The sequence below is a fragment of the Saimiri boliviensis genome, chromosome X (assembly GCF_048565385.1).
Source record: "Saimiri boliviensis isolate mSaiBol1 chromosome X, mSaiBol1.pri, whole genome shotgun sequence".
Lineage (NCBI taxonomy): Eukaryota > Metazoa > Chordata > Mammalia > Primates > Cebidae > Saimiri > Saimiri boliviensis.
The window spans coordinates 55,218,607-55,243,046 of NC_133470.1; the positions used below are offsets into that span (position 1 = coordinate 55,218,607).

Below are 24,440 nucleotides of genomic sequence, written 5' to 3' on the forward strand. Positions count from 1 at the left end.
GTAGCAGGGAAAGATAATGGGTATTTTCAAAGGCTGTCGGGGCTGGACACAGAGTTGTTTCATGAAGGAAGGTGAGCTTTCCACTGGGTGGAGGCCCTATTTCAGAGGCTTGTAAGCACCATGGGAAAGAAAGAGTTGTTCCTTTCACCAACTAGGTGAAGCTAGCATCTGGAATGAGGAAAATGTTGAGGTTTCTACCATGGATCTGGCATGTTAGTGAAATGGTGGATTCCTTTTTGTTACTTTTGTGTACTATTTTGAAGTCTGTAATTATCGCAAAAGGGGAACAGCACCTTGTGAAACATGAACTGTCCTTTGGGGCTGCATGGGAACCAGAAGTAGCAACATGGCAGCTTCTTTGAAGGGTGCAGAAGTTGATTTGACATTAATTACACGGGGAAAAGAAAGCTGTGTAGACCTGGGTCAGAACAGGTTCTCACAGAGGAGCCTTATTTAAAGGTGCAGGAACTTATGTACACATACAAACTCAGACAAACACACTCTCTCTTTCTCTCTCACTCTCCCCTAACCCTATTCCTGCTGGAAGAGAAAGGCTTTCTTGCTCTTACCCCACCTCACATTGTAAGAAATAGCGTGAAGAAGATAACCTGTGAAAAAATGCAACTACCCACAAGATTTTAAGATTCAAAAGGTGAAATCCTTGGGAGTGGTGCATCCATACTTTGGAAAGAAGGAAATCCCTTCATCTCTGCATTTATAGTCCCCAGAGACAGAAGGATTTTTTCTTTTCCAGGCTTCCAGTTGATGTGGGAAGAATCATCCAGATGGACCTGGCAGGATGATAGGTGGGGTAATGGAAGCCAGGGAAGTACTATGTAATCAAATATTCACTGTGTTCCAGCTGGGCTTACCAGTGGAGTAAAGTAAGAGTGGCATGTGTGGGAAGGGGAAAGACCAAAAAAGCAAAGTGACATCCATACTCTCAGGGGCCCCAACCATCTTAACTAGTCTCACTTTAATTACGTTTTGTAGGTCCTACCGTACCGTGAGAGAAGAACAACACAACTAAGATTGCTGTTATGATTAGATATTTATTGAGCATTAAGAGTCAGAACATTAGACTTTCAGTGCAGGAACAGAACCGAGCCCTGGTCTGTGATATGACAATCTCAATTAAAAGATGTCTGGCCCTGAAGAAGGAGAAATGATCCTGGATGCAGCTGGTCCTCTGAGCTGGCAGAGCTGAGTCTCCCGCTCCTCTTCTGGTGGCAAGATGCCAAAGTTGAATAGTGCCTGTAGGCATGATGATAAAGTCCTAGTGCTACGGGTATCTTCCCTCTGGTGTTTAGAGACGAGTACCAGAAGCCCGAGGCAGATATTCTAGAAGGGCCCAGGGCCAAATCCAGCAGCTGACTTACTTGAAATGCATCTGGCAAATTCTAAAGCAAAGCCAGTGACTACCAGGGGCCCCATTATTGGCAGGGCAGAAATTTGAGGCTATTCATGAAGATAGGTAGCAGGGAAGGCTGCTATACAAAAGGCTAGGACTGAACAGGCAATTATGTCAGCAGATCCTGGCCTAGTGGGGCGTTTTAAACAGACACTCTTGCCTCAGTGGCCAGAAACTCATAATACACAGGAACTGCGTGCAGCTGTGTGCAGCAGCTGGGTGTAGTCACCATTGATCTGGGTGATGATCTGGTACTCCTGGCCTATGCAGGGCTGATCGGAGTAGTTGTTGCCCAGATTCTGGGAAGTTAGCTCATCACTGGAGCAGCCACTTGAGAAGATGGCCACCCTCGTGGTTTCTCCAGAGTCGTTGGTCTCCCTGGCATGCACCCTATGGCCCAAGAGCCCACTACCCATAAGAAGGGGCTTTGGGCTGGGGTCCTGTTTTCCCACCCTTCTGCCTCAATTCTTGCCAGTTAATTCTCAGGATCCTACCTCCCAAAGATTCTGGGAGCAGAAGGCTGATGGATTTAAATTATCCTTTGTGTTTAGAGGGCCAAGATAACCTCAGGAGATGCCTGAGAGAGGGGAGAAAGCTATGTCCTGACCCTGAAGGCCTCTGGCCTTAGGATTCGGTCTGTGCCACACCCCCCTTCCTCTACGTTTCCCACCAATAATCAAAATTGAGGGCAGGGAAGGGGTCAAAAATGGAAGAGGAGAGGCTTTCTTACCTGGCCGCTTCACAGACATGCTCTAGAAAAGAAGGAGGAATCATGTCAGAAGTTTTCATGGCAAGTTAACAAGGGTCAAGCGTGGACCCTGGGTGCCAGTCAAAAGATGAGGGAAGTGTACAGAGAAGGAGATTTTATGTCTCAGCTTTCCAACAACTGGGAGGTATGGGAGACGTGAATTGAAACACAATGATGCAGATTTATCAGGGAAAGGAAGGAAAAGTGCAAACTTTTTGTCATCTCTGACTTAGAATATTGGGCTGGAGCAGTTTCTGGGTATGGGTTGGGGGAAGGAACTGGAACTGGACCTGCTCTTTACCCATGAATCTCCCCCAAAGATCCCCAGAGAGTCCTTGTGGGAAACTTGACTGTCAGGCCAGAGACCAGGAAGAAGGGGCTGGATTAGCCTGATGCTGACGACCGTGACCCAAGCCATTCCCAAATGCAGTCACCCCCACCATATACCCAGGAAAACCCGTGAAATAGGTCACCATTGCCCCCTAGTGTCGGAAATAGTGTCATATATTCCATAAAGGCTCAAAGGCTTAGGTTGGTACAAAGATAGATATTTCTTGGTACTGCCCTGTAGGTGCTTACAATTCTTCTGGGCTGCAACTGGAAATGCAAGCATTAAATGATAACAAAGTAAACAAGGCAAGCCACAGGACTTCTGCCTTGTGCGAGAGCCCTGCATTTCTGTGTCTTACCTCCCCCACTGGCCTATGAGCTCCTGTACTGCAAGGATCATGTCTTTTTCATCTTAATATGCTCAATGCCTGTCACACAATAGATGCTCAGTAATTATATTAAATTAAATTGATGCCTTAAAGATATCTTCCTTATAGAGAAGTAGGAAAGAAAAAATTTTGGAAATGAGACTAGGTATAAGGAAATGATGGACGTTAGAAAATTGGCTAGAGCAAGATCACAGAGAGCATTGAATAGAATGCTACATTTTGACCTTTATTCCCTGGGCCATGAGAAGCCATGGAAAGTTTTTGAGAGAGAAAAAATTTAATGTGGTTATGATTTATGTCCAACCTCATCAAGACTATGAGAAATACTCTCCTTTTAGTGCCCCTGGCATTTGTGGCCATGTGAGGTATCTCTGCTATCACGTTCAGCCTCATGGTGATAGCCATGCTAACTGGCCAAAGCCAGAACTTATACTTGAGATCTGAGAGGAGGAGATACTCAAGACTTCCTTCTGATGGTGGAACTCCATGAGACCCATGGTAGAAATCAGGCTGTTTGGGAGTAAGAGATGCTATAGAAAACACAAACTAATGCTAGGGAAAATGACCAGTGCACTGGGTATTGAGAGACAGCTAGGGTTTTCTTTTTTTCCTTTTAGAAACAACCACCTCAATATTCTTTTTCTTCCTCTGTTGGCTCATAGTTTTTGAATGACTCTGACAACTGTGCTGTCATTATGCCACTTCCATGCTTAAAAAATTTGGTGACTTTTAGTGCCCTTACAACGCTTAGTGAAGAAAGTCCAAATTATTTAACCTGGCATTCAAGGCCTTCTATAATCAGGAATAAGCTTCCCTTTCCCACGGTACTTCCCTGTTGCCCATCTACAGAATTTTTTTTACTGATGACCGCACTCTCAGTTGTCTTTTAGGTCTTTACAACTTTGTTCATGTAGTTCTCTCTTCCTGAAATACTGTCCCCTTATGAATTATTTTCATCCTCTAAAATGTGGTCAAAGATATTCCTCCTTCTGAAATCCCTTGCTAATTGCTCAAGCCTTAAATGATTCTCTTCTCCTCTGGATCTCTTTAGTATTGATTGTCTTCTGTAGGTTTTGAACTCATAGCCTTTATTGCTATGTGTTATTATTGATAAATTCCATGTTTCTACCTTGAATCTCCTAAATAAATTGTAAGAAACTTGAAGGCAAGGACTGTGACTTTTCCTTTTCTTATATCATTACAATGACTCATTAAAAGATGGTTGTACTTGACTCAGTACCAAAGACTAGTGCATTTGGTTCCGTAAGTCTTATGCCATTGTTTGCCTGAATGTCTGTGTCTTTGCACTTTAACCCTTACTCCTGAACTAGGCTGGGAGCTTCTTGAAGTGCCTAACACAAATGCCTGATACAGAGTTTAGGTTCAAATATACTGACAGAAAGGATAGATGAGCCAAAGCCACCTTCTCATATTCATCACTCACCTTGTTGGGATGTCTTCCGGCAGAGCATGATATAGGCCATGGTAAAAACCACCATACAGCACAAGGAGATGATGAGGATGATGGCAAAGATAGGCATGCTCTTTCCTAGGGGATAAAACAAGGTCAAGTGGTATCTGGTTGAAAATAAGGCCGGAAACAAGAACTCTAGGGAACAGACCAGACTAGGCCAGACCTTTTTTTTTTTTTCCCTTTTTCCATATTCTTCTAACCTTCTTAGCTAGCCAGATAGACAAATTAAACTCCAGGTCCATGAGAAAGACTTGAGAAACAGATGCCAGGTTCTTCCAGACTCACTGGTTGGCTGATTTCCTGGGCATTTGAGCTAGTTCTCCATGCTTTCTATAGGGCCAAAATAGAGAGTTTTCACTTTCCCTTAGAAAAAAGAAACTAGGACCAGGCACAGTGGCTCACACCTGTAATTTCCACCACTTCGGGAGGCTGAAGCAGGTGGATCACCTGAGGTCAGGAGTTCGAAACTAGCCTGACCAACATGGAGAAACCCTGTGTCTACTAAAAATACAAAAGTAGCCGGGTATGGTGGCACATGCCTGTAATCCCAGCTACTGGGAGGCTGCAGCAGGAGAATCACTTGAACCTGGGAGGCAGAGGTTGCAGTGAGCCGAGATTGTGCCATTGCACTCCAGCCTGGGTTACAAGAGCAAAACTGTCTCAAAAAAGAAAATAATATCTTGATTTTCCAGCTTCACCAAAAATGCTACACACCTTATTAATATTCTGGTCAGTTACTTCTAGCCAAAAAGATTCTTCCTATCATACTCTCTGGTTAAGTCCCCAGCTTCCTTCATTCTGAAAACATATTTCCACTGAGCCCCTTGAGGTACATATTCCCATTATGTGTAAAAACTGAAGGAATCAACTGGACTGGGCTGCCAGTCCTGGATCTGTTATTTACTTGCTGTATGACTGTTGTAGGCAGAATAATGGTCCTCTAAAGATATTCACATCCAAATTCCCGGAACCTGTGAGTATGTTAGTTTACACAATAAAAAGGAATAGAGATTTGAGAATGCTACATTTTTAGTTTTGAAAATGGAGGAAGAAGGCCATGAGCAAAGGAATGTAGGTAGCTTCTAGAAGATGAAAAAGAGAAGGAAATTAATTCTTCTCCAATGTCTCCAAAAGGAGCACAGCCTTTCTGACTGACACTTTGATTTTAGTTCAGTGATACTTGTGTCAGACTTATCTCCAGAAGCGGAAGATAATATATTTATGTTGCTTTAAGCTACTAGGTTTGGGGTAAGTTTTTACAGCAGCTGTGGAAAAATGAATACAGTGACCTTAACCAAATCCTTGACTGTCACTAGGCCTTAGTTGCCCCTTAAGGTCAATGAAAAGATTGTATGAAGTCTAATGCACTTTTAGCCATAATATTCTGAATCTAAGAGGCTGGATTGGGGATAGAGAGGCATATGGAAAGGAATCTCAGTGTACTCAGGATTTATTGATGTAGCTGGCTTGTTTTCATGAGACTCAAAGATATTATGTCCTAGGCATCCAGTATTTGTGGTCCTTAGAGTGTCTTGTTGGAACCAAGATAATTCAAGTTATAAGCTGCTACAAATCAAAAAATATCCTTTTTAAAAGAGAGTCAAGTACTGAAAAACTTGGTAGAGAAAATAGGGCACAGACCCAACATCTGAGAACTTAGACTTTGCAGAACGTTATTTTCTCATTTTCTAAATCAACTCTTCATGAGACATTTTCTAACTTCTCTTCTCCCAATAGATGTTCTTCTGGGAGAAGAATAGAGCTATGGAAGTATTGAAGCCAAAGATGGCAATGCAAAGGTGGCACATAAAACAGGTTTGAGCTATGCCTAGAGATAGCCAAAAAGCTCTGCAAGCAGAAAAGGAGAGGTACGAAGAGCATTTGGAAGTTCACTCTCAATTATACACAGCCAGAGAATGAGTACCAGGATTGAGAGTTATCAAACTATTTAATTCCAACCAATCACAACAGATGCCTGCTGTAGACCTGGAGTCTTAGAGATTCCTTAGTATACTTTTTGTTGCATGACCATCGGAGTGGTCTAGAGAGTTCTGAGTAATGGGCCAAGGCAGCCCAGGTGATAATGGAGGGCTCAGGGGTTGAGGAGAGCAGCTAATTATCCATTTGCATGAGAGTGTTCTATTATTTCAACAGTCAATGTAGTCATGTCAGTGCATACCAATTGACTATCAGATGCAGGTGAAACACAAAAGATTTACTTGGGATTTGAATCTCTGAGACCCTGACTTAGGAATCTTTAAGGCCTTGGAGGAATCACAAAGCAGCTTTGAGCTGCTTGAAGAACCCTGGCTAAGAGCTCAAGTAATGAGATTCTGCCATTATCCTTACTTGGCTGAGGTCATGATATTATAATGGCCCTATCCCTATTCTTGTTCAAAATATTGGGAAACTGAGAATATGGCAACTGAGAACTAAATAAAGGACACATTTACCACTGCCCTTAACCTCATTCTGAGTTTGCTCATCCCTGGATCTATATCTCTCCCTCTACCTCCCACCCACCTCACCCATCCTCAGGTCCTTGACCATTGCTTGGTACATAGCAGGTAATGATTTGCAGAGTTCAATGCTGCAGAACAGTGTTCATAATGGAAAGTTTTAGTCACAAAGCTTAGAGTCAAGAAGGAAAGACAGAAATCCTGACAGTGTTCTTACCTGGCCCAGCCCTGGTCATTCTAAGGTAGCCATCCATGTCAGTGGTCCAGTCCCAGGGTTGCTTTACTGTAGATGTTGCTATGAATATAAAGAATAGGGTCAGAGATCTCTTTTCTATCAAAAAACTGGAGGTAGGAGATGATTGCAAAGGTTGGAGTCCTTCTCTAGCCATTTGTGCTGGACCTTCCAGAGTGCCTGGCCATGTTATCAACCACTAGTACCATGAGATGAGGCATCTTCATTTCTTACTGTTAGGGGTGGGAAGTGAGAAGAAGTCCCATCAAGTGGAGGTAATATACCCAAAGTCACACAGCAAGTCAAACTAGGAGCAGAATAGAATTCAGTGTTCTTTTTTCTTGTATTTCCAATGGGAGTATTCTAACTCTTTCCTTCCTTTTGCCTCAGAAGTTTCCAAAAAGAAGAGTATGTATTCAGCATTCTTATCTTTTTTTTGTCGTTGTTTTCATTCCTTTACTGCTATGTTCTCTCTGAGAAACCAAGTGACTGTTTATTAGCCATTCAATGGCATTGTGATTCCTTCCTTGGCTACCATGACACCATTTTGGACCTCTATGACTCCCTCAAACCCTAGTAAAACTCACCGTTCAAGGGGTAGCTCATGGTTGTAGGTGCCTCAGTATTGGTCTTGAGTAGCTTTGAAGAGTCTGCAAGGAAAAGGGAACCCATTCAAGGGATCTTGTACCCTTGGGTGAATAGCTTAATGCCCTAGGGGAATTGGGAAGTAAGTAAAGGCCAGTCAGGTCCATACTTGGACTTTTCTCAACACTTCTGTTATGCTGCTGGTAAGTCCTGTGTTGCTTGTTTATCTTTCATACATCAATCTAGAAGAGAATTTTTAAACCACGATTCATAGATCTCGAAGGAACCTGTAGCTAGAGTTCAGAGGGTTAGTCAACGTATATGGGAAATCATATTTTATTTTTACTAACTTCTAGCTAAGACTTAGTAATTAATTTTCTTGAGAGAAACTTAGAAAGTATCACAAACAAGGTGGCAATGGGTGGCATTAATGAAAATGATGGCATAATAACCTCCAGAAATTTACCCTTTAACAAAATCAGTAAAATAATACAAAATTTGACACAATGAACTTTTTTCAGAATTTTGCAAATTAGCCAAAGGTTTGCAGCAACTTAGTGAGGATTTATGGAAGAAAAATACTGCAGTTTTTGTAGGAACAACAAGCTTTAAGTTGTTTTAACTTATTCTCATTCCTTTACCCCTTCTAGCTCACAGGTAATCTTGAACATACAACCAACCTTATTCCAGGTGCTGGAATGAGCCCAACAAACTTCATTTTTGAACAATTGCCATTATTTGGCCTGTCTGGTGGTTCCCTGAAAGACCTGACTCAAAAGAGTTTTTTTATTGGTCACTCAGTGCTAACAGCCTCTCCTCAGGGATGGGGTAGCATTTGTCACACAGCTGCCTGAGGCAATGCAAAATAGGTGAGAGAAACAAAAAACGAACCAAAATAGCCTTAAAAGGAGTTGAAGAATAAGATTTCCATAGGGATTTTGAAAAGTTCTGACACAGTTCTGGGAAACTAGAAGGCCACACACAAGCGTAGGGCTGTGTGCCTGCTCAGGAAAGACATGAGAGAACCATAAGCTGCTCCCTCTGGCTAGCTTAGAAATTCTGCATAAGCAGGAAGTGATGGCTGTGGCACAGTTGAAAACTGCCTGGTTTAGTATTGAAGACATGACTCAAAAAGCAATACAGCTTTTTGGCAAAGACTAGGAGATTTATTTGTTCCAGGTATTTAAAAAAATCTCTATCCAGCTGGGTGAGGTGGCTCACACCTGTAATCTCAGCCCTTTGGGAGGCTAAGGTGGGTGAATCACGAGGTCAAGATGTGAAGATCGTCCTGGCCAACATGGTGAAACCTGTCTCTATTAAAAATACAAAAAATTAGCTGGATGTGGTGGCATGCACCTGTAGTTCCAGCTACTTGGGAGGCTGAGGCAGGAGAACCACTTGAACCCAGACTTGGAGGTTTCAGTGAGCCAAGATCATGCCATTGCACTCCAGCCTGGTGACAGAGCAAGATTCCATCTAAAAATAAATAAATAAATCTCTATCCAATTGTTAGTTGACCACGAAGCTAACAAAGTAAAAACTTCAGTGTCCATCCATGACAAAGAAGACAGAAGACAACTAAACAGAAAAAGTTCAGAAAAGTTACTAAACTAAAAACAACTACTACAACAAGGAATGTCAACAACAAGCCCTGAGGAGAAAGTGAAACTGATTTTCACAGTTGCCACATTGTGTTGCTTAAAAATTCCAATATTTAACCAAAAATATATGAGACATGCAAAGAAACAAGAAAGCATATCCCATAAACAGGTAAAAAGTCAATCAATAGTAACTGCCTCCAAGGAAACACAGATGTTGTATTTAGTAGAAAAGGCAATTAAAACATGGCAAAAAATAAAGGAAATATATCAAAATAACAAAAAGAAAGAATGGAAATGATTCAAACAGAATAGATAATATCAATAAAGACACTGATATTTTAAAAAGAAACCAAATAGAAATACTAGAGTTGAAAAACAATAACCAAGAGGAAAACTTCACCAAAGGGTAGAAAAATTCACTAGATCAGATTTGAGCAAGCATAATAAAGACAGTAAACTTGAAGATATGACTATTAAAGATATTCATTTAGAGTAATAGGAATGAAAATTCATGAACAAAGATAAATGAACAGTACTTCAGAGACCTGTAGGATACCATCAAGTTTACGAACATACATGTATAGAGAGTCATAGTAGAAATGGATAAGAGAAAAAGACAGAATATTTGAGGAAATAATGTCAGAAAATATTTGAGTTTGATGAAAAACAATAATCTCAAAATCTAAGAAGCTCAACAAACTTTAAGTATGATAAACTAAAAAATATCCATACCTGGACACATCACAATGGAAAGCCAAAGCCAAAGAGAGACTACTGAAAGCAGAAAGAGAGAAGCAACTGATCATGTACAGGAGATTCTTAATAAGATTAATAGATGATTTCTCATTAGAAATAATGGAGATCAGAAGACAGTAGGATGAAATAGTTAAAGTATTGAAAGAGATACCCTATAAATCAATAATTCTATATTATTACTACCCTTCAAAAATGAGGGAAAAAGTAAGACATTCCCAGATAAACAATAACTGAGAGAATTAATCATCAGCAGATCTGACCTATAGGAAATATTAAAGAGCATTCTTTAGGCTGAAATAAAAGGAAAGTAGACAATAACTTGAATCAACATGAAAAAAAAAAATTAAAAGGCACCAGCAAAGGCAACTACAGAAGTATATATAGAGCGTAGATGTATTTTTTGTTTGTAACTTCTTTTTTTCCTGATTGACGAGACACCAAATAAAGAAATAATTATAAATCTATGTTGATGTAATTATAATATACAAAGATGTAATTTTTTTCTCATGACAACATTGAAGAAGGAGGAATGAAACTACATAGAAACAAAGTTTTTGTATACTATTGAAATCAAGTTAGTATAAATCCAAATTAAATTGTAGACTAAGAATTAATGGCAATATCCAGAGAAATTACCAAAAGTATTCAAGGTATGTAGTAAAGTAAACAACAAAGGAATTACCTACTACACTAGAAATTATCTGCTTAACACTAAAGATAGCAGTACAGGAATGGAAAAATAAGAGATACATAAGATACATAGAAAGCAAATGGCAAATATCAGGCATGAATAATATCTTATTAGTAGTTACATTAAATGTAAATGGATTAAACTCACATTTGAGGGCAGAGATTGGCATAGTGGTTTAAAAAACAATCTAACTATATGTTTTACACACTTAGGGTTCAAAGATACGAGTGATTTGAAAGCAAAAGGAGAGAAAAAGATATATCACACAAACAGTTACCAAAATAGAACTGCCTATAGTAATGTTTGACAAAATAGACTTTAAGACAAAAATTGTTAGAAGAGAAAAGAAAAGACATTTTATAATGATAAAACAATCCATCATAAAGGCACTTTAATTACAAACAGAAATGCTTCTAACAGCACAACCCCAAAATACATAAAGCAAAAGCTGATATAATTGGAGGGAGAAATAGACAACTGAACAATAATAGCTTGAAATTTTAACACCCTATTACAGACAGAATAACTAGAAAGAAGATCAGCAAGGGAGTTAAAGACTTGAACAACACTGTTAACCAACCAGACGTAATACATATATACAGAATACACACAACAAACAGCAGAATACACATTATTTTCAAGTGCCCATAGAGCATTATCTAGAATAGACCATATGTTAGGTTATAAAATAAATCTCAGTGAATTTGTATAAACCAAAATAATACAAAGTATGTTTTCCAGCCACAATGAAATGAAATTAGTAATAAATAACAAAAATTAATTTTTGAAGAAGAAATAAAAAACTTGAAAAGACAGACTTTGAACAAGGAAAAAAATTGAATTGCTCACTGAACAACTACCAACAAAGAAAAGGCCAGACACATGTGGCTTCACTTATGAATTTTATCAAACATTTAAAGAAATATTAATGCTAAATCTTTACTGATTATTTCAAAAAATTAGTGAGATAATACTTCTCAACTCAGTATATGAGATCAATATTACTCTAATATGAAAGCAGAGCCATCAAAAAAAGAATAAAAGGGGAGAGGCACACAATCATCACAATAGACACAGAAAAGGTATTTGACACAATCCTTACATGATAAAATACTCTCATTCATATTCAACAAACTAGGAATAAAGGAAACTTTCTCAACCTGATAAAAGATATCTACAAAAAATCCATAGCTAACATCAAACTTAATTGTGAAAAATTGAAAGTTTTTCCTGTATGATCAGGAACAAGACAAGGATGTTTATTCTTTCCATGTTTATTCACCATTATACTGGAAGTACTAGCCAGATAAATGATTCAAGAAAAATAAAAGTCATACAGACTGGAAAGGAAGAAATAAAACTATATCCATTTTCAGATGACATAGTCATATATAGAAAATTCTTAAAAATCCACAAAATAATGACTAGAGCCAATCAATTCGTTCAGCAAAGTTGCAGGATACAAGAGCAATGCACAAAAATCAGTTGTATTTCTCTGCATTAACAATGAACTATCAAAAAATGATGTTAAGAAAAAATTCCATTACAATAGCGTGAAAATTAATACCTAGAAACAAATTTAATCAATTGAGGGTCTAGAAATAAGCTTACATATCATTAATCATTGATTTTCAACAAGGCTGCTAAGACTGTACAATGGGAAAGTACAGTCTCTTCAGGTAATGGTGCTGGGACAACTGGATAGTCATGTGGACAAGAGTGAAATTGGGCTCCTACTTCACACTAAATTCACTGAATGTGGATCAAAGACACAAATTTAAGAGCTACAACTATAAAACTCATAAAATAAAACAAAGGGATAAAACTTCATGAACTTGAGTTTGGCAACAGATTATGACATATGACACCAAAAACACAAGTATCAAAAGAAAAAAGATAAGTTGAACTTTATCAAAATTAAACACCTTACCTCCTCAAAGAATATTACCAAGAAAGGGAAAATACAATATATAAAATCTGAAAATATTTGCAAATAAAATATCTGAGAAGTATCTAGTATTCCAAATATATGAAAACTCTTATAACTCAACAGCAAAAAAGCAAACAACCCAGTTTTAAAATGAGTAAAGTATTTGAAAAGGTAGTTCTCCAATAATAACATAAAAAGCTGATCATTATTGGTCATCAGTGACATGCAAATCACAACCACAATGAGACAGCACTTCAAACCCGCTAGGATGACTATAATCTAAAAAATAAAGCAGAAAATAACAAGTGCTGGTGAGAATGTTGAGAAATTGCCACCCTCATATATTGCTCATGGAAAAGGAAAATTGGGCAGCCACATTGGGCAAGAGTTTGAAACTTCCTCAAAAAGTTAAACATGGAATTACTTTACGGCCTAGGCATTCCAGTCAGTCATATATCTTAAGGGAATTAAAAACATAACTCTACACAAAAACTTTTACATGATTAATCATAGCAGCATTATTTGTAATTGCCAAAAATGTAGATAAAACCCAAATGCCCATCAACTGAAGAATGGATAAATAACATGTGATATGTCCATGCAATAGAATATTATTTACCAATGAGAAAGGTGAAGTACTGATACATGCTACAGCATGAACGAACCTTGAAGACTTTATGCTAAGTGGAAGAAAACAGGCAACAAAGGTCATGTATTGTATGCTTCAATTTATATAAAATATTCATAATAGGTGAATCCTTAGAGACAGAAAGTAGATTAGTGTTTTTTAGGAGTTAAGGGATAGGGGAATAAAAGTGACTGCTTAATGAGTCCAGAGTTTTCTTTTAGGGTGATCGAAATTTTCTGGAATTAGATAATGGTGACAGTTGCACAAACATATAAACCACCTAATTGTATACTTTAAATGTTGATTTTTTTTTTTTTAAAGAATGTGAGGTATATCTTAATGCAAAAAGAAGATATCAGTGATGGGTCAATAGAATTTCTTTAGGCTGAGAAGGAGGAGTAATGCTGAAGACAGAGCAAACAGCATGCTATGTTTTAGATGTCGAGAGACATGTTAGGTGATAAGGCTGCATAGGTAGGCTGAAAACAGAGTAAAAGGGTTTGGACTTTGTTTTTTGGTTAGAAGGATCCTTGGGGTATAACAGAAGGTTACACACCTTTTGAGAAAGGTTTACTTCCTTGAACAGAAGTGAAAATTGTTCAGTCTATTTTTTGGGGAAATAATTCTAACAACAGTGTGGTAGGATTTTTGAAGGTAAGGGAGTAGCATATTTTTCCCATCCATTAATAAATACAGCATTCATCTGGTGTCTAGTGTCTTCTTGTGCCAAATACTTTGGTGGACTCTGGAGAACAGCCATGAAGTAGACAGGTAGAATTCTGCACTCTTGAATTTTATAATCTAGTGACATAAAGTATGTACTCAATAAATATTGAATAAGTTGCTGATTTCGTAAGAATGTATTAACATGGAGAGAGTATTTAGAAGATGATTGAAATTGTTTTTTAGAAAAGAATATGAGACCATGAGGGTATAGGAAGAGAAAGGAAGAGCCTAATAAAGGATCTGATTCAGTAGGTGAATTTCCAGTACTTGGTGATCTTGTTGATTACTCGACCATGTGAGGTAAAGGAGAAGGAGGAGTCAATGATACTGCTGTGTTTTCTAACAGGTTTGAGGAAAGGTTTGGCGAGTAAAAGATACATACAGTTTTGAACAGGCTGCAATTAGAAATGAAGCTTTCATGAAGGTAACTAGACACTGGGATTTAGCAGTCAGAAGAAAAATTACAGATAATATTATGGCTTGAGAGTCACCAGCCTGTAGGTGATATTTGAAGTCATAGAAGTAAATAATATTTCCTGAAAATATAGAAATACATGCAGAGGTGAATAAGAATTGAGTCTTTGAGAACATTTACAATTAAGGAGTGAATGAAGAAAGAGCCAGCAAAGTTGTCTAAGAAGGATCATTCAGAAAAGTCTTAGGAGAACCAAGATAAATTGATGTCATTGATAGCAGTAATTGGAATAATTTTGAGGAAGAAGAAATGGCCAACAAGATCCACTACTACAGAGATGTTGAGGAGGAAAAGTATGAATGGAGAGGTCTTGAGATTTGATGATATGGAGATTAATGATGACCCCAGATTACAAAGTTATTTTGTGGTGAATGAATTCAGAGGTTCAGCTGTTGGAAGCTACCTTCTTGAGAAGATTGGTAGTGACCGTAGGAGAGATGGGATGGCAGATGGGACAAAGATTTTTTAAAAATTATATATATGTATATATATATATATATATATATATATATGCATGTATTAGGCTTGCATACTGACATATATACATACATTATACATGCATATATTTGGCTTAGGTGGAGGATGAAGGGAATTGCAGGGCATTGGTGTAGTTGATGTGAAGAGTTCAAGAGAAGGGGCTTGCTGTGGAGAGGAGCAAAGCATACCTTACTCCGAGCCAAGAGGAAAAGGATAGGGAAATATCAAGGCAGAGAGGAGGGTATTTGATAAAAGTCACATCTGAAGAGGGCCTGGATCTTCTTACAGAAGAAGGAAGTTACTTTATCTTTTAGGAGCAGGGCTGGGGGCCTGAAATAAGGTGTAAATGTTATGGAAAACTGCTACAAGGAATGAGACAAAGATGAGCAAACAGATTGACACACAGTATGGGGGCAAGCAGTGGATATCACAGAGCATAAAATTAAAGTGGAGTCAGTTCATATCTGTGTTTTGTTTTGTTTGTCAGCAAAGCTCAGCAGTCCAAGAACATGGGCAAAGGCAGGGCCTCCAGAACCATTCTAGAAATAAAGAATAGTGCAGAGTGAGGTGGAAGGGCAAAGGGCTGAGAGTTCTGTAGGTCAGAGGTGAAAAGGGATCAGACTCATGGGACCAGGTTAGGATGGACAGGGAGGCAGGTAGAAGTAGCCAGGAACGATTACATTGGCTCACAGGGCAGGGAGGAGCGGAAGGCTGAGAATAACTTCCCTGAGCCTCAGTTTTCTTATCTATCAGTAGGGGGCAATGACGAGCACTGCTTAACATTGATAAGCATTGACTGGGAGAAGGAATAGACAGACTGGTTTACTGTGAGCAAGTTCTTGCCTAGATGGTCTGAGAAGAAGCAACTCACAGAAAGGCAAGAATGTTCAATTAGTCTCTATAAAGAATACATTCTTGGGCTTTCTGGTCATTCCTTGCCCTCTCTGCTTGACCAGGCTATTGGCTCTATGACACTGTTCATATAAGGTTTCAGGGCAGACCGCTGTTGTTTCTCCCAAAACTAACAAGCCAGGGTCTACATCACATACATCTTCACTATAGTATAACTTTGGGAAACAAATCCCTCCAGGCAAACACAGGTGTTTCAAACGAACGTCAGTCTCTTAGGCCAAATGGTGATAAGCCATTTGGGCTAGGTTTACGCACTCTTCTTATACAGATCTATCCTCAGAGGACAATAATTTTCAGATTGTTCTAAGGGCAATTCTCTAAAATCAGTTAGTTTCCAACAGGTTTTGGGCAATGGTAGCCCTGTTGGGGTGTCTTTCTTTCCAAGGAGATCTCTCGTAAGGTAAGAAAATTCATCTGGACATATCATTGTTGGACTCTTCATTTAAAACTCAGCCTATGATCATAGTTTGTAGTGCTCTCAGGACAGTGCTATAAGAAATAGTCAAGTCTTGATTAACCAAAGCCCATCTTCAAGGATACTTCAACCAAAACTTCTTTCTGGCTTTGCAATGAAGTGGAGAAGGGAAGTTAAAAGAAAGCATGCAAATATATTAGATCAAGCCTAATCAAACAAGCAAAACAATAACAAACAAACAGAACACATAAACAAGCAAAAAACAACAGCTTTCAAAGGGTGCCGAGGATCTGATATAGATTCAATCATGAGAAACAATCAGACATAGTAAAAAGAGCATGAAATCTGAGTGCAAATCCGGGTTTATGCTTCTTTGCTGTGAGATCATGGGAAAGTAGATTCCCCTTTCTGATTCTGTATCCTCTTCTACAAAATAAAAGTAATGATAACTATCTCATGGGACAGTCATGGGGATTTAATTTGAAAATGTGTGTCAAGTTCTTGTACTTTGTGTCTGGCAAATACAATGTACTAGTAAATCTCACTGTTTCCTTTATCATCTTTATCTACTTAACCTATGGCATGACAGGCAATGTTTCTATGTTTGCTGTCCCCAGTCCCAACTTTTTTTCTTTGTGATTGTACAACCATTGCCTACTTGAGACCCCACCCTCCTAACTCTTCTTTTGCATAAGGGCACATTTTGAGGTATCTTTGGTTCAAGCTGGTCTGTTAAGATGCTCACCAGGAGAGAGGGCTGCTCACCTTTGACCACAAACTTCACAATGTCGCTGTGCTGCTCAGAGCCAACCTTGCCCTTCGCAGTACAGAAATAGGAGCCAGAGTCGGCTACCAATGCAGGCTTGAAGAGTAAGGTACTTAAGTTTCCTACTTTGATAGGTTCCTGGTTATTAGTCTGTTCCTTATACCAAATATAAGTGATGGGAGGAGAACCCCGAGCCTGGCATTGAAGGCTAATCCTCATTCCCTGGGGCACCATGAAGCCGTAACCGCTGCCAGTTGTCACTGTGGGCTTGGAGACAGAGACTGCAAAGAAAAGACAAGACAGGAAACTCTGGGCAGTCATAAGGATATGGGACCACAAGGCCAAATCATTCTTGTTGGGCATAAAGGCATGTGTATATCTGCAACTGGAACTAAAGGGGGCTCCACTTTAGAGGAAATAGGAGGGAAAGTGCAATACAAATTAAATGACTTCCTTTGAAGTTAGGTACGTTTTTGTATTATCTGGGGTTTTGGAATATTTGGAGGTAAAAATTAGCTGACATTTAAAAATAATGTAGCTTTTTTTAGGGCTCAAGTAGAGATTTTGATTATCTGCAGTTTTGGATTATCAGGTCTGGGCCTTTGTAAAACTGTCCAGCCAGCAAACTTATCCTGGCTAACCTCTTCCTCCCTTTCCCCAGAGTTCCTCTATCAGCATCTATCTAAAAATTAATCATACTCATTTTTCAGTTGTAAAGCCCAGAGCCCAAGGAGAGTAACTAGGCTATGAATGCCAGCATTTCTGGGACAATTGAAGGGATAGAGATTTATTTACAGGTCAGGAAACCTTCCCAGCACTTCTTAAATTTGGAACACTGACCCGAAGAATCCTCTGCCTATCCACTTCGTCTGATAAGCACATACACCTGAAGAGAGCCTATCATAGATAAACAAAGGCCTCAGAGTTTTTCAAGAGTTTCTAGAATAACATTCTCTATTGATTCATTGATTATCAATGCTTTCGTACCCCCACAGTGACTCACGTTTCTGGACACGGAGCTCAGTGATCTTATCTCTCACCACTTGGTTGCCATCAGGGGTCTGCCAGGTGACTTCACACATGTAGTGACTCCGGTCATCCATCTCCAGGGTACTTAGTTGGAGGGATACATCTCCTGGAACCTTGTGGCTCACATGTAGGCGGCCCTGGTACTTTGCCTGCTGGATATGGTCTCCAGAAGAGTCACGTAGGAAGATGGTGACAGGGTATGAGCCACGATGTACCAGCCATTTCACCAAGACTTGAGTGTAGCCTTCGAGGGGGCCATAGGTGCAGGGAATAGTCACATCCCCTTTCCAAGGTCCTGTTATGTTCTCTGGCACTTCCAGGATGGGAAGGCCTGAAGAGGGAGAACAGAGAAAAGAAGCAAACATACATGGCATACCTACCTGGCAACTAGAGTGGCAGTGGAAGACCTCAAAAGGTTTTTGAGAAACACCACTCAACCTTTTTTCTGTCACACTTTTGTGTACCTGTGCCTTTTTACTCTTTGACAGCCTTCTCATCATTCAGAACCAGTCTTCAGGATAAAAGCCCTTAACATTGTTCAGATCTTGTGAGTTTCAAGTCTTTTTTATGTTACTTTCTTGCTATGGAGGTGATCCTAGGTAAGTCATCTTCCTACCATGGAAGATCAATTTACTTCATATATAATACGGAGAGTTTGGATGGTATGTGCTCTAGACATTCTATCAACTCTGTCATTCTGCAAATCCATGAAAAAAATTTCTTTTGACATTTTCCAAAAGAGATATGGAAGCAAAAATGCTAAGCAATTGGGTCTGGACTGTTTTATTTTGTGTAAATATGCACCTGGAGAAACATGGAGGCATTGAGGTTCAGCAACAAAGGGATCTTTCTCGTTATCTTCTCTTGTTCCCTTACAAATCCTCAGTGACTAGGGTCCCAATCCTAAGCTATTCTCTGGAAGACAGGCAAAAGACAATACTGAGGTGGAACCCTGTGTGAGGAAGTCTGGATATACATTCCTGTTTAACAAAATCATTAGTTATTGTTAAGTTTGAGACAAGCGGTTTGTAAGCCTGAATTTCTAATTTCTCTTTTATTTGTTTATTTTCCTTTTGGTTTGTCTTAGTTCTTAGCAAGGGTAGACAGGAAAATTTCATTTTGAGGGGGAAATGATTTCATCCATTCTTGGTCTGGAGAGGAAAAGGGTCTGAGTGAAATCCTGAAGCTGTCGTGGAGATGATGATAGAAGCAATTGGAGATTGCTTCTTGCCATGCTTGAGAGGGAAACCCTTAGAGGTGGGGGTGGGCCAAGGAGGTGGGGATGTTGAAACAGTCATTGCCTCCCATCAGAATTTTCCATTCATAAGCTCTTATTCTGAAAGATTTTTGTGTTATTTAACTGGGACCAGGAGTGTGGGTGGGTATATTTAGGCAATATGTTCATGTCTCTCCAAAGAGAGGTGGTTTCAAAGATCTGAAGTATTACTGAATAAAAGCCTTTTATTAAGCCTAGAATTCCCAGTATTCAGTCAAGCAGATGGAAGATGACATCTTTTGGATGGGTTGAGTGTATGCTTTCTAACTCCTAGAATGTACTGTCCAGCATCAGAACTTCTGTTAATAGAGACACTAAAGTAAAGCCTCTAGCCTCTGCCCTCACCAGGGACTCTTAGAACATCAATAGTATATTTTAGCCAAGAAAAAGCGCTTGAGTAGAAAAGAATAAATAAATGTAAGTTCATATTGCTAGATCCACTACATACGCCCTGGAGAGTTTCAACTTTGGCATAGAGCAGAATTCAGATGTATGAATGGGAATACAAGAGGGCAGATTTTGGTTTGCTCTGTTTTCCTGATTCTATTTATTTTTATGTTACTCTTTTCTGCTTTCCATATCACAGAAGGGATGGTTTGCCTTAAAATGCACTTTATGACTAATCAGAGCTGTCTATGGATGGGGAAGTTCTAGGCTTTGTTTGTGTTTTAACATTGCTCTTTAAGGTCCCTCCTAATCTTAGGTGGTCCAGTGCTAATAGACTATAATGGAAATAGAAGTTAAATAATGATATATTCCAGCTGGTGGTGAATTTTCACCAGGTAGTGGGTTTCACTGTGCTATAGATAATTCATGCCTCCATGTGATTGCAGATACAGCTTTTCATTATCATGGACACACATGCCCATACATATTTTTGGCCACATGCAAGCACAAATATACCATTTTTAAATCCCATGAAAGCTATCTGAGTCTCTCGGTTTAATAGGTTATTTCCCATTAATCCTTCCCTGGACCTTCCAAATGTCCCTCCTCTTCTCTGAAAAGCATTCCTCTCAGGCAATAAAGCAGCATTCTGCTTTGAGGATATCTGGAACAGTTGAAAATGCCATTGTCTTTGTGTATGTGTGTCTTCCTTCTGACCTTAGGAGAGCTGCAAGGCCTGGCTTATATTCCCCTCTCTGGGAATTTGCTGGAAATTGTCACAAAGCTCAGTCTGGTCTGTCAAGAACATTGCTAGCTAGTCTCAACTTCTCAATTTTGAACATCACTTCTGGAAGTAGGTCAGGCTTGACTCCTCCATCCTAGAATGAACAGGACAGAGTTAGTAACTAGAGTTCCCAAAATGGCATTTTTCCTCCTTTCACTTTTTTCTTTCTCCTTCTCTTCTTCCTTCTTTATTCCTTCCACCCATTCTTTCATTATGCTTCTCTTCCTTTTTTTTTTTGTCCCTTCTCCTTTTTCTTGTTCTTCTCTCCTCCTGCTTCATTAGTTGCATAAAGAGAGACTGGATTATAGGTACAGGGCATCACAAGAAAAAGGACATTGTACTATTCCTTGTGTTCTCCAATCTCCAAAGAGAGGTTAACCACAATAGCACTGACTTATACCTTCTACCTTTCCTTGTGGTGCCCTTAGAATCTAGTAGGAGCTCCTAATGAGAGCAGGGGGGTAGTGAAGGACTGCATGGTGTAGTAGGAATAACACTGATCTAAGCCCAAGGTCTGCCTTACCACATATCTCTCTATGTGACCTTGGATAAATTACTAAACCTATCTGAAATTCAGGTCATTATCAGTAAAGTGGAAGTAATAATAAAGATTCCATGGCAGATAATTGTGAAAATTAAATAAGTTCATATGTGTGAAAGCACCTAGCATATGGCTGGCATGCAGTGGGTGCTGGATAAATGTCTCATGCCCTAAGTGCAACTTCTTGTATTTGTCTTAAATTATTCCTGTGCTACAGCAGTCTTCAATATATCATCCCCTGGATAAACAGATTCATTAAGTTGGAACACTGTCAGCTTTAATATTGACCCGAATCAGAAGTCATCACATGGTAAGGTAAGGAAATGCTATCCCCCATCTGATATGATCTACTGAATTATGGGCAGGTACTAGGTTGTCTGTGGGTTGCAGGGCAGCTGGAGATGACATAGGACACCGTGCCTCCAATAACAGGCCTGTCTTGGCAGCCAATGTGAAATGTTGGCCAAATTAAGCAATACTCATGATTTTCCTGGAAGATTGGGTAGGAAAAATTCATTTCAGGAAAGCCCCATCTCTTGGCGGAGCACTGTGCCCATTATGGATACCTCAAAACCACTACCTGGCAAGGCACTTGGTATAACAGGGGTTGAGGTACCAAAGAGGATGAAATTTGTAGCCTTCTGGAATGACATAGATGGAGGATCTTTTATAAATCACTTAGTTACATTCCCTCATGATACATATGGGTAAGCTGAGGCCCAGAGATAGGCAGATGCTTACTCAAAGTCACATGGATAGCAAGGTCAAAGCTGGGCTTGGAGGCCTAGAATACAGGTTTTCAGATGCTATGCTGCTTTCTTACTTTCTTAATTTATTAAACCATCAGTCACAATTGAAACCAGCAACTCCTTACCTGGGCCTACCTGACACAGCTTCTGGATGGTATCCTTGGGTTATATATTATCCCATGATTGTCTGAAAAAAGATGCTCCTATCTGGCAGCTGCTTTCTGGAAAAACCTTTCTCATAGTTCCCAAGCCTTGCTCTCCTCCCTCAGGAAATGATTGGGTTTCCTTCAAACATTGGCCTCTCTCAGGAGAAAGACCAGGGCTGGATATTGACTCAAGGAGCTTTGTGGAAGGAGAATCTGGCTTGACAAAGAGAGGACAGTACTGAGCCTACTTATAAAAGCAAATGTCTGAGGCCTGTGCAATGGTACTGAAAAAAAGAAAGGCTGAATTTACTATATGTGTGTTCCTTTATAAGACCCATTCTAGGTCTCTTTCTGAATATCCTCCTCCCATCATCACAAAGAGGGTGACATTTTTCATATGTCTATCCCGTGCCCCAACATGACTGATTTCTCTCCCTTCCCCCGTTCCTGGGATGTCTCCTGGATAGAGGATTAGCTTATATAATAGATGTTTATAAAATGTTTCTGAAATGCTTAAAATGTTTATAAAATGTGAATATTAGAATTTTAAAAATTTTGATTATCTTGACATATTTCTTAGCCCCACAGGAAGAGGTTAGCAGCTGATTCTGGCCCTTACAGGCTTTTTAGCGGTGAAGCCTCAGCCCAACAGAGCTGTCCAGCTGCGAAATCCCTTTGAGTCCAGCCAAGTCAACCTCCTCACTGTACAAATGGGCTAGGAACAATGAGGTCCAGGAAGAGGGAAGATATTATTTGCAGTTCAGCATATCCTGGTCCTCAGGTCTGTAGTGTAAGATCCTATATACAAATGGAAGGCCTGCTTCCAGGTCTGGAAATCTCACAGGCTGGGGAAAGAACAAGACACATGAGTGTACTCTCTCTCTCTCTCTCTCTCTCTCTCTCTCTCAGACACACACACACACACACACACACACACACACACACACACACACAGAGAGGATTTAAATTTAACATTTCTAAAATCCTCCCTCAAGCCCCAGGCTTGAGCCCTAGCTCAAACCAACAGACTTGGAGAAGGTAGAGAGATACATTATAAAACCCACCAGGGAATGGAAATATGGTAGTTACAGAAAGAAAAATATTTTTCAGGAGCATTAACTCTGCCACTAATGCTCTTTGGCTTGGGGGCAAATTATTTTCTCCCTTGGATGACTTAATCTAGAGTGTTTTCTAGCTCTGAAATTTTACAGTCTGATGGGTCACAGAATCTCAGGATAGGGTAACCTAATCAGAGTCAGCCATGGAAAGCTGGATTTTTACTGACTTCGCAAGTGACAACAAACTGACACCCATCCATCCTTTTTCTCTAGGGAGAATAGGGAAGCAGCAAAAACCTTTACCCTATATTGGGTCTTACTTCGCTGTTACACAGGTTAAGCTTCCTGAAAATCCATCTCACTTCTCAGGAGTGTAAATGAGGATAGAGCTTCCCAAGCTCCAAGGAAATAATGTTTCTATGGAATAGTCCATCCTCATTTGGAATTTGTGTTGAGCCCATGAACAGCCTAGACAAATTTAGCCGTGCTTGTAGGGAAGTGAGTTAGCCCAGGAGCGGGTAAGAAACCAAGTCCTATGAAGACCAGTTGAAAAAGCTGGGGCTTTTCAGATTGAAGGAGAGAAGAATCAAGGGGACACAGTATTTGTCCTCAGGCCTTTGCAGGGCTGTCACAGGGCAAGCAAGCAGTTATGTTCTGTATAGCTCCAAGAAGCAGAGTTGGGGCTTTTGGATGGAAGTCAGAGGGAACTGGATTTAGTTCAATACAAGTAACTTTCTAACAGTTGGAGCTGCTGATAGACTAGATGGTCTGGGAAGGTAGTGAACAATGAAATCTTAGTCGCTACTGAATTTTTCTGAGCACTTGTTCATGTCAATGAAGGGTGATATAGGTTACTTCTGTATTCCTATCCAACTCTTAAAAACATTCCTTCTTTGGGGTCTGTATATTTCAACAGAGACCAAAGCTTGAAAGCAGATGGGTTAAATCTAATGTTAGAATTTTAGATGAGACAGCAGATGGGGGAAAAATTCGAGTGTCATTGGGAGCCTTCTTGATGCCCCTGAGATACAAGCCCTAGGAAATCATGCCTGCGTTTTCCAAGAGAAAATCCTTTTTCAAATGCTTCCCAACCTTGCCTCCTGGCTTCTTCAGCAGCCTTCAACTACCTCCATCCCTTTTGCTGAAGGCTGAGAGAACCTGCAGAGTTTGGCTGAGAGAACCTGCACGGTTTGGCTGAGAACACTCACCTGCCCAACAGGAACAGGCTTTCCTTAGTAAGCATTAACCACCACCCCTGCCCCAGCCTTTGCCTAAGCCAGCAGTGGCAGCCAGGACCCCACGTTCTGCCTTACCATAAGTGTCCACTGTTAGGTGTCCCAGGAGTAGCAGGCCCAGTAAGATCCCCATCACAGCCAGAGCCACTTTTGTCCTTTCTTCCAGCCTACTCCTACCAAAGAGGCTCAAAATTCTGGTGGCCACCAGCGTCTGTGTCTGCTTACTTCCC

At 39.9% G+C, this 24,440-nt stretch overlaps 1 protein-coding gene across 2 annotated transcripts; it reads right to left on the minus strand.

Annotated features, from left to right (window-relative positions):
- Window positions 1–1,036: 1,036 nt before the first annotated feature.
- Window positions 1,037–24,440, minus strand: VSIG4 (V-set and immunoglobulin domain containing 4). 2 transcript variants are annotated; one of them, XM_010351674.3, is made up of 8 exons: window positions 24,289–24,440; window positions 18,009–18,365; window positions 17,005–17,286; window positions 7,631–7,693; window positions 7,029–7,106; window positions 4,323–4,427; window positions 2,142–2,163; window positions 1,037–1,254 (listed from the first exon to the last, which is right to left on the minus strand). In XM_010351674.3, exons 1-8 carry the CDS (start codon window positions 24,341–24,343, stop codon window positions 1,131–1,133), a joined length of 1,086 nt encoding a protein of 361 aa, XP_010349976.2. In that variant the 5' UTR covers window positions 24,344–24,440; the 3' UTR covers window positions 1,037–1,130. The 2 variants fall into 2 exon arrangements, with proteins under 2 accessions (XP_010349976.2, XP_010349979.2); XM_010351677.3 differs by lacking the exons at window positions 1,037–1,254; window positions 17,005–17,286 and having other exon boundaries at window positions 2,138–2,163.